Source organism: Neophocaena asiaeorientalis, unplaced genomic scaffold (assembly GCF_003031525.2).
Source record: "Neophocaena asiaeorientalis asiaeorientalis breed wild unplaced genomic scaffold, Neophocaena_asiaeorientalis_V1.1 scaffold251, whole genome shotgun sequence".
NCBI lineage: Eukaryota > Metazoa > Chordata > Mammalia > Artiodactyla > Phocoenidae > Neophocaena > Neophocaena asiaeorientalis.
The window spans coordinates 574,371-584,715 of NW_020173377.1; the positions used below are offsets into that span (position 1 = coordinate 574,371).

The 10,345-nt window shown below is 48.4% G+C and overlaps 1 protein-coding gene across 1 annotated transcript; it reads right to left on the minus strand.

Moving 5' to 3' along the window:
- Nucleotides 1-8,912: 8,912 nt before the first annotated feature.
- IQCF6 (IQ motif containing F6) lies at nucleotides 8,913-9,412 on the minus strand. The gene has a single exon (XM_024746421.1). It carries the CDS (start codon nucleotides 9,395-9,397, stop codon nucleotides 9,074-9,076), a length of 324 nt encoding a protein of 107 aa, XP_024602189.1. The 5' UTR covers nucleotides 9,398-9,412; the 3' UTR covers nucleotides 8,913-9,073.
- Between the last annotated feature and the right edge of the window lie 933 nt (nucleotides 9,413-10,345).

The window sequence follows — 10,345 nt, forward strand, 5'->3', positions numbered from 1 at the left end:
TCCTTCCCAAATATATCCAAAAGTGGGACTGCTGGATCATACAGTAGTTCTCTTTTTAATTTTTTGAGGAAATTCCATACTTTTTTCCACTGTGGCTGTAACAATTTACATTCCCACTAACAGTGCACAAGGGTTCCCTTTTTTCCCCCTCCCCCCCCCCCCTTTTTTTTTCTTTTCCTTTTTTTTTTTTTTTTTTTTTGCAGTACGCGGGCCTCTCACTGTTGTGGCCTCTCCCGTTGCGGAGCACAGGCTCCGGACGCACAGGCTCAGCGGCCATGGCTCATGGGCCCAGCCGCTCCGCGGCATGTGGGATCTTCCCAGACCGGGGCACGAACCCGTGTCCCCTGCATCGGCAGGCGGACTCTCAACCACTGCGCCACCAGGGAAGCCCATTGTCTTTTTGATAATAGGCATTTTAATAGGTTTGAGGTGGTATCACACTATGGTTTTGATTTGCATTTCCCTGATGACTAGTGATGTTGAACGCCTTTTCATGTACCTGATGGCCATTTGTATGTTTTCTTTGAAAAAATATCTATTAAGCCCTTGGTCCATTTTTAAATCAGGTTGCTTGGTTTTTATGCTATAGAGTTATGTGAGATCCATATATATATATATTTTTTTTTTTTTTTTTAAATAAGTTTATTTATTTATTCTATTTGGCTGTGTTGGGTCTTCGTTTCTGTGCAAGGGCTTTCTCCAGTTGCGGCGAGCGGGGGCCACTCTTCATCGCAGTGCACGGGCCTCTCACTGCCACGGCCTCTCCTGCTGCAGAGCACAGGCTCCAGACGTGCAGGCTAGGTAGTTGTGGCTCACGGGCCCAGTTGCTCTGCGGCATGTGGGATCTTCCCGGACCAGGGCTCGAACTCCTGTCCTTCGCATTGGCAGGCAGACTACCAACCACTGTGCCACCAGGGAAGCCCCATATATATTTTTTATTGTTTGGATCCTTAGTATAGTTTCTTTTCTTTACACTTTACTAGTAATTTTTTTAAAAAATGAGAATGAGTGCTTAATTTTAATCATATGATTTTTTTCTCCTTTGAATTAATCAGTTACAATGATGGATTTTTCACTGTTGAACCATCATTGGTTTCCTGGCCTATTTTGTCATTATGTATATACATTTAAATGTTGATGTTTGCGGAATTCCCTGACGGTCCTGTGGTTAGGACTCTGCTTTCACTAATGAGGGCCAGGGTTCAATCCCTGGTCGGGGAACAAAGATCCCACAATCCACATGGTGTGACAAAAAAATACAAACACAAGCACAGACAAACAAATGAGGAAACAAAAATTGATGTTTGTAATTTGCTAATATTCTATTTAGGGTTTTAACAGTCCACCATTATGGACAGTGGTCTTAATTTACCTCTGGGTTTTTTTTAGGAGTTTTTTAAACTTTATTAAAATGTAATTGAGAAATAAAATTATACATTTTAATAATTTGATATGTAATTACATTATGAAAGGATTCTTCCCATCTGGTTAGTTAACATATCTATATATATGGTGAGAACATTTAGGTTCTACTCTCTAAGCAAATTTCAATTTCAGTACAGTATTAGATCCTCAGAATACTTGTCTGGTTTTTTTTTTTTACATCTTTATTGGAGTATAATTGCTTTACAATGGTGTGTTAGTTTCTGCTTTACAACAAAGTGAATCAGTCATACATATACATATGTTCCCATATCTCTTTCCTCTTGCGTCTCCCTACTCAGAGGCACAGCACTGACTCCTGGCTGCAGCACCAAGAGCCTTTCATCCACATGGCTCAGAATAAAAGGGAGAAAAAGTAGAAAGAATTAGAAGAAAGAAAGAGAGAGAGAGAGAGAGAGAGAAAGAAGGAGGGAAAGAAAGAAAGAAAGGAGGGAGGAAGGAAGGAGGGAAGAAGGAAAAAAAGAAAGAAAAAGATAAAATAAAATAAAGTAAGATAAAATATAATAAAGTTATTAAAATAAAAAATAATTATTAAGAAAAAAAGAAAATAAAATGGACGGATAGAACCCTAGGACAAATGGTGGAAGCAAAGTTATACAGCATAAATCTTGCTCTCAAAGTCCACCTTCTCAATTTGGGCTGATTCATTGTCTGTTCATGTATTCCACAGACATCAAGTTGGTTGTGGAGCTTTAATCCGCTGCTTCTGAGGCTGCTGGGAGAGATTTCCCTTTCTCTTCTTTTTTCTCACAGCTCCCAGGGACTCAGCTTTGGATTGGGCCCTGCCCGTGCGTGTAGGTCGCTGGAGGGCGTTTGTTCTTCGCTCAGACAGGACGGGGTTAAAGGAGCCGCTGATTCAGGGGCTCTGGCTCACTAGGCCTGGCGGGAGGGGCACGGAGTGCGGGGCGATCCTGCAGCAGCAGAGGCCGTCGTGACGTTGCACCAGCCTGAGGCGCGCCGTGCGTTCTCCTGGGGACGTTGTCCCTGGATCTTGGGACCCTAGCAGTGGCGGGCTGGACAGGCTCCCCAGAAGAGGGGTGTGGATAGTAGTCTGTGCTCGCACACAGGCTTCTTGGTGGCGGCAGCAGCAGCCTTAGCGTCTCATGCCCGTCTCTGGGGTCCGCGCTTTTAGCCGCAGCTCTCGCCCGTCTCTGGAGCTCCTTTAAGCGGCGCTCTTAATCCCCTCTCCTCGCGCACCAGGAAACAAAGAGGGAAGAAAAGGTCTCTTGCCTCTTCGGCAGGTCCAGACTTTTACCCGGACTCCCTCCCGGCTAGCCATGGTGCACTAACCCCCTGCAGGCTGTGTTCACGCCGCCAACCCCAGTCCTCTCCCGGCGCTCCGACGGAAGCCGGAGCCTCAGCTCCCAGCCCCGCCCGCCCCGGCAGGTGGGCAGACAAGCCTCTCCGGCTGGTGAGTGCCGGTCGGCCTTGATCCTTTGTGCGGGAATCTCTCCGCTTTGCCCTCTGCACCCCTGTTGCTGTGCTCTCCTCTGCGGCTTCGAAGCTTTCCCTCTCCGCCACCTGCAGTCTCCGCCCTCAAAGGGTCTTCCTAGTGTGTGGAAACCTTTCCTCATTCACAGCTCCCTCCCACTGGTGCAGGTTCCGTCCCTATCCTTTTGTCTCTGTTTATTCTTTTTTCTTTTGCCCTACTCAGGTACGTGGGGAGTTTCTTGCCTTTTGGGAGGTCTGAGGTCTTCTGCCAGCGTTCAGTAGGTGTTCTGTAGGAGTTGTTCCACGTGTAGATGTATTTCTCCTTGTCTGGATTTGATAACAGTGCTATGCCAGCATCATAAAGATTGTTGGATAACTTTCTGCTCTTTCTATACTTTGGAATAGTTTATATTACTTGGAATGATCTGTTGTTTTATATTTTGCAGAACTTCATGGTGGCAAGACTGCCCATTGCCCTCAATACTCATTTTATCTTTTAAATGTAGGAGTGTGAGTTCCATATTCTTTCATTCCATCTGGACTTTTTTTTTTTTTTTTTTTTTGGCCTCACCGTGCGGCTTGCAGGATCTTAGTTCTCCGATCTGAACCCGTGCCCCCTGCAGTGGAAGCATGGAGTCCTAACCACTGGGCCACCACGGAGTTCCCTATCAGGACTTTTTTACAGCCAGAGCCACAAATCTCCTGGAGGAGGCAGCTGGGAGAATCGTTAAGAGCCTGGGTCCTGGAGTCAGGTGCCTGTGTTTGAGTCTGGTTCCTTATCCTTTTGCCCCTCTGAGCATTTGTTCTTCAGCTTCCTCCTTCCTGCTTCATCTGGTACCCATCTCCTCTTACTTTCCCTTTTCCAGAATTGTGGTCCTCTTTATCCTCTGACGGCCCTTGTTTCACTCTGTTCCCAATTGTGAGCTTTTTTGGTGAAGTTAATTGCTTTCTTTTCATTTTCCTTAGATCTTAGGAGAGGAGAGTAAATGTGTTTTTAAACAGCTAAATGTTCTCTTCTGCTTTATGTTTTTCTGTTGTTTTAGTTTCATTCTCCAGCTTTCTTTTATTTTAGATGTGTCCATTATAAAACATCCTATGGTTGGATATTTTTAAAAACCTAATATGAGATTCTGTTAATAGATGAATTGTACCCATTTCCATTTAATACAGACTTATTCCCATCTTTGGGTTTTCTATCCTGCTTTCTTATTTTTTTCCGTTTCATACTTCGATTGAATTGATGGAGATTTCTTCTTCATATTTTTTCTCTAACGTTTTAGGAGTTGTGGCTGAGGCTGCTGGTTGCCTGCCCCCCACCCTCCATACCTACTCTCTCTTCTATCTTGTAAACGGCACCCTGACATGGGGCATACTGACTCGTTCACCAACATTCTTGTTCCCTCTCCTTTCAGGCATGTTGGAAGATTGTGTTTTCCTTCTCCTTGAAGTTAGACACAGCTGCATGGCTGTTGAGCCAATAAAAAGTGAGCAGAAGTGAAATAAGACACTTCCAAGTGGAAACCTACAACACTGGTGCTCTTCTCTCCAGTCCTTCCTTCCCCTACTTCGAGGAGTGCAATCACAGGAGCTCATATCCACATGGAGGTGGTGTAAGCATGGAGCAGCCTGGAAGACTGAGCAAGCACCCGGAGTGACACCGCATGGAGAATTGCCTGGAGCCCCGCAGATTTGTGTGAGTGAGAAATACATTTGCGTTAAGCCATTGAGATTTGGAAGTTTGCATCACAGCAGAATCTAGCCTCTTTGGTTACACCTGGCGGCAGTGCGTGTCCTTGTAGCCGGGAAGGTCTGGTAACAGTTTTAGCCAATGAAATATAAGTGGAGGGGGCTGCGTGAGTGAGCCTTCTGGGAAAGGTCTTTAAAAGAAATGAAGTCAGCTGGCAGAAGTGTTTCTCTTTTTGCTCTTCATCTACTCTCCTGAAATGCAGACATGATGGCTAGAACTCTAGGAGTCATCCTAGAGTAAGAGGACTAGTCCCATCCTAGGAGTGCAGGGTGGAAACAGAGAAGATGGGACCTCCTGATATTATGCAGCTGCTGTACCTTGGCCTTGCCACTGCTGGGCTTTATTTATGGGAGAAGAAAACAAACTTTTGTTTAAGCCGCTGGTTTTCAGGTTTCTGTTCCTAAGAGCCCAGTACAATTCCCAACTGTTATGGAAGTTAAGTAATTTTCATTCTTCTATTATTTATACTAAAGTTTTTTTTTATGTTTTTATTGTGGAAATGTTCAAACACATCCAAAATGAGACAGAGTAGACATCATTCCAGCTTCAACAATTATCAACTCATAGCCAAACATCTTTCATTGATACCTCCCACTTTCCCCTCCTGGGTTGGGTCTTGTGGGTGGTCCTGCCTGCTCTCCTGGAAACCATGTTGTCTTTAGCCCGCCCCCAATAGATAATCCTACTGTGTCCCCCACCCACAGACCTAAATCCACCTTCTATGATGCCCATGGTCCCTGCCTTGGCCTCAGGTGGTGAGGTCGCCACAGTCTGTGGCTTCTTGTCTCTGTCCTAGGCCTCTTTGGGAACACCAGTCCTTTTGGCATGTCTTACTTGTCCCATCTTGGGGGTCTAGGGACTCTTGGCTACTTCCCAGCTCCATAGGGAGTATACTGGGCTCAATGAGGGCAGCCCTTAGACCCACTACTTTGGTACCTTCCTTGGCTTTTTTGTTTGTTTTTTGGCCACGCCACATGGTTTGCAGGATCTCAGTTCCCTGACCAGGGATTGAACCCGAGCCATGGCAGTGAAAGCCCAGAATCCGAAACACTAGGCCACCAAGAAACTCCCTCTTCCTTGGCTTTTACTACTTTTTGCCTCTGAACCATGCAGCCTCCCCCAGATTCCCCTGTGCCTACTGGAGTGACCTGAGGGGAGGGGCTAAGGGCAGGATCTGGCAGCAGGCTGCAGCAGTACCTAAGCCCCCTCACACTCCTCTGTCTCGGGGCAGTGAATGGGCTTTTGTCTCTTCCTGTGTGTCTGGAACTTTCTCTACCTGCCCTGTGCCCTACGCCCTTTTGCTGTCAGAATCTGTGGTCACCCTCTTTAAGGTCACACTCTATCCTAAGTTCTTTGTTCTGAAGATATGAAAGCCCAGTTTGGGAGTGCCCAGAAAACAAATTTTCTTCTTAACTCAGTCCAGCCCTTCTACATAATAAGCACTTATTTCCAGACTACTAATTTATGATGCACCTGAACAAATTTGATTTTTAGAAACAAAGCTGAACAAAGACCTCTTTACACCAGCAACATCCACCCGGCAAAATGGGAGTGGGTGGGGTAGTGGTCAGAACCAGTGTCCTTCGATAATGTGTGTGAGTGATCCAGCGGGATGTTGGTCAGCCCACTCAAGCTGCCAGACATGCATGGCAGTGGCTGTGGGCATCTCATTTAGGGTTTGACATGTGGGAAAGAGAAAGAAGACAAGGCAGGATGGAGACCTTGGAGCAGTGGGATCAGATCTGAGGTTGGTGATGCATGAGGTAAGGGGCTAGAGAGCATGGGGTGGGCGTCTTGTGGCAAAGAGACTAGATGTAACCTGGGGACCTTTTCCAGGTCTGAAGGGGACCTGTAGGAGATGAGCCTTCACTTACTGAACTACCTTCTTAGGGACCCAGGAGGCTAGGCCCATCTGAGGGTCAGTTTATTTCTTTGTTGAACAGGCCGGGGTCACATATCTCTTGGGGCCATGATGTCACCTGGGGGAGGAGCATGAATGGGGATACCAAGTCCCCCAGAGTTCTCTTAGGCTCACTTCTGACTCAAAGCTGCAAGCATGCTCCTCCCATCCCCACTTCAGTGTTTCAGTGTATTCTCAGGAAGAGTTCCTTATGCAGCTCAGTTCTCAGTGATGGTGGGGAACAGAAGAGAGGATCTATGAGGTTCTGAGAGGTCTACCTCTAAGAAATCCCACATGTGGCCTCATCCCTGCTAAGGAGAGAAAGATGGCTCCACAAATCTAGGCAACTAGCCACAGACCTTGCTGTTAAAAGAGCTTCTCTCCTGACTCCTGTTCTATGCTTCATTCCTCTGCCTGGGGCTCTCTGATGCCCAGCATCCATGGGGTTAGACCATCCCTGGCTTCTCAAGACCCCTGATCTTTGAAGGGACTCTTGCAGGTAGTGGTGAAGACTTTGGATGAAACTTGGCTTTCTTGGGCTGCCCCAGAGTCTCCATTGTTCACACCTATGTGGTACCATCTTCCTGGGATCCCCTCTACCTGGGACAAGAGGCCCAGCCTACTTTCCCCCAACAGCCTCTCCCCATCTCAGGCCCAGCTCTCAGGAGGGGCTGCATCTTCCTGCTTCCAAAGGTTTTTGACCCAAAGCAGCTCTGCCTCTAGATCCCCATTTTACTTTGCATTCTTAGCTCATCAGAGAGCAGAAAGCCTTGATTACCTTGAGCCCACTGAGTGTTCAGCTTGGAATTCTGCACAACTGTCCCCAGGTAGGACCACACAGGCTGATTGGCAGGCATATAATCCAGGCTGGGAAGGACTTAACTCAGCGGTTTTCAAATTGTGGCTGCACATTGAACTTCAGTGCCTAGGCCACTTCCCAGCCAATTAAAGCAGAATCTCTGGGTGGGCCCAGGCATCAGTATTTTTTTGTGTGTGTTTTAGAGTATTCCAATGCCCAATGTGAATCAGAGAGTTAAATTCTTGCCAGCACAGGTTTTAAACACCTCTCACTGCAGGGGTGGGCGCCTAATGGGCTAGTCACACAGAATTCCTGTCATGTTCAGTTTGCAGACCTAACCAGCTTCCCACCACTCACTGCTGCCAGTATGGGAGGAGAGAGCTGTGTTCAAAGCTCCTAAAAGGGATCCCTTGGAAGAGTGAGGAACCTAGCTGCATCATTGTCACCTGCAGCTACTGGAGGTGATGGATATTGAACTGAACCCTGAATCCTCACATCTGTCACAGCGCTTCTAGGGACACCCTGCCCTGAATCCCAAACACACACACACACACAATAGGCCCTGTGGTGAGGGAAAACCTTACCCAGTTGCAAGGCCCATGAAGACCTCTGACTTCTGTACACCTCCCCAGCTGGTCTTCCCATCCCTTGCAAGGCCACCCATCGCAAAATTCTGGGGAGGGCCATGGACCTCAGACTTCTGGGATGCAGGTTCAGACAAACATCATATCTGACACAGGGTGAGAGTGAGGGATCTTGGGCATGGATGACAAAGCAGAGAGTGAGAGATCATGTTCAGAGGTGGTTGAGACATAAATGCCAAGAGATAATGAGAGACTCAGCAAAGCAGAGTTCCATCAGTACCCACTCGAGGCAGGCCCAGCAGAGGGTGTGGTAGTTTGTGGGAGGGTTGGGGAAGAGAGGGAATCTTGAGGGGAGGCTGGCATAGCTGCTTCTGAGGATGTGGTAGGATTTAGAGGCTGCGTCCCCAAGCTAATGACCTCCAATGGCAGAGGGACAGCCCTCCCCCCCTGCCCACCCCTAATCCTCCTCTGCTTGTTTACCCACTCCAATCCCCAGGCTCTCTCTCCCCTCCTCAACCCCATGCGTGGTTCTCCTAGGAAGTGGCCAGCACAGGGAAGGGAAGCCTTGTCTCTCAGCCCCTGGGGAGGGAGGCAGCAGGCACAGCTGCAGCATCTCAGCTCCTGTGCTGGCCTTCCCCAGGGGCTGGCTTTGGCTAGCCATCCCCCATTGAGGCACAGTGCCTGTCTTGCTGTTGCTCAGCTGGGGTACCCTGTCCTCCTGGCTCCCTGGTAAGCTCTGTGCTGGCCCTGAGGGCCTTGCCAATCACAGACCTGTGGAATCCTGGCCTTCCCAGCTGGCTCTGACTGCAGCCAGTCCTACCCTGAATGGAGATGGCTGGGCAGGGGCTGCAGAAAAATAAAGCCCAATGCCTACCCAAACTTGTGGAGGAAGCTCTGATCAGGCTGGCTGAGGTGTCAGAGACTGACCTGGGCCCTGAGGTTTCTTTTGGGCACAGGATTGGTCAGGTTTGCATTAGGAGCAAGGGCCTAGTGTGAGTTGCCCCGGCATAGGCATTAAGACGATGCCAGGAAATCTTTTCTTTGGGTGGAAGGCAGGAAGGTAAGGGGCCGATCTCTCATCTATGGGTCTGATTTCCAGAGGGTAAGACCATGGTCAGTAAATGTCTTTATTGGAAGAGAGATCCAGTCTCCTTGGCTCTGCCAGCACCCTAGGTCATGAGGATTTCGATGTCGAGCTCCAGCCGGCTGGCTTTAACCTCATAGCGGCCCTGGATCAGGCCTCGGGTTTGGCTGGCATGCCAGCGCCAGTGAGACTGGATGATGCAGGCCGCTTGGTGCACCTGGAGAAACCGTCTGCGGGCTTGCCACATTCGAACCTGTGCCTGCACCTTCACCACTGCCCACTCCTGGCAGGTGTAGAGTCTTAGTGCCAGGCGCCGTCTTTGCTCCAGCATCTTGGCCTGCATCGACCTCCACCAGCACTGGATGACCCAGGCCCTGAGTGCTGCATGCAGTAACGTCCAGCGTACCATGTTGCCACGCCACCATGACTGAATCTTTATGGCTGCCTTCTCTAACTGATTGGGGGAAGGAAGAACATGGAGATGCTCAGTAGGGTACCCTCCCACTTCTAGACCCACCTCTGGTGCTGGGAGGAAAGGGGGCCTGGCCCAGGTAGCCCTGGCCTCTCATCTCTGGGCCCCATCCATTTTATTTCCAAACTCCTACTCACCTTTAGACACTGCTCATTATCCGCTGGGCAGATCCCTTCTATATGGGCCTCACTTACATTTTGTGTGCCCATGACTTTGGTCTTTAGGCTCCACTCATCTATCAGTTAGGCCACCCTAGTCTTTAGCCCCGCCCTCAACTGTTAGGCACCCCCATCACTAGACTCCGCCCACCTGCACACAAGGCTCCCCTCATCAGGTCCTGTCCATCCACATTTCGCCCACATTTCTTTCTCCTCTTCTTTTGTTTGTATTTCCTTAGGGATTGACCGGTCACCTTATTTATTGATTCCCATCATTTTTGGGGGCCTGCCGTTATCTCTTGCTTTCAGTTTATTTCTCAGACTTAACTGGTGTCTTAAGTCTTGCTCTTTCTACACCTTCCAGTCACTTATATCTGTTCCTGCTGGTGGCAGTGAAGAGAGAGATTCATGCAGCTTTCCTTCAAGTAAGGGATTTTACTTAGGACTACTCATCACCAGTGTGGATTTATGGAAGCTTAAGTGTCAGAGCCTTTGGGAGGGATCCAAGCAGTGTGTTCACGGGCTAGTATGTTTTTTGTTAAGTTTGTGAAAGCAAGATATTTTAGCTGCAATTGGAGAGGGCCTCTGTCTCCACCTCTCTGACCCCCTCTGTCACCCTTTTCTTGTCGGGTGCCATGGAATGGCTGCAGTTTCTTTTGGAATGTGACTAAGGGGAAGCTGAGTTGGGATATACTTAGTTTGGGTTAATGTGATAGGTTTATGTGGT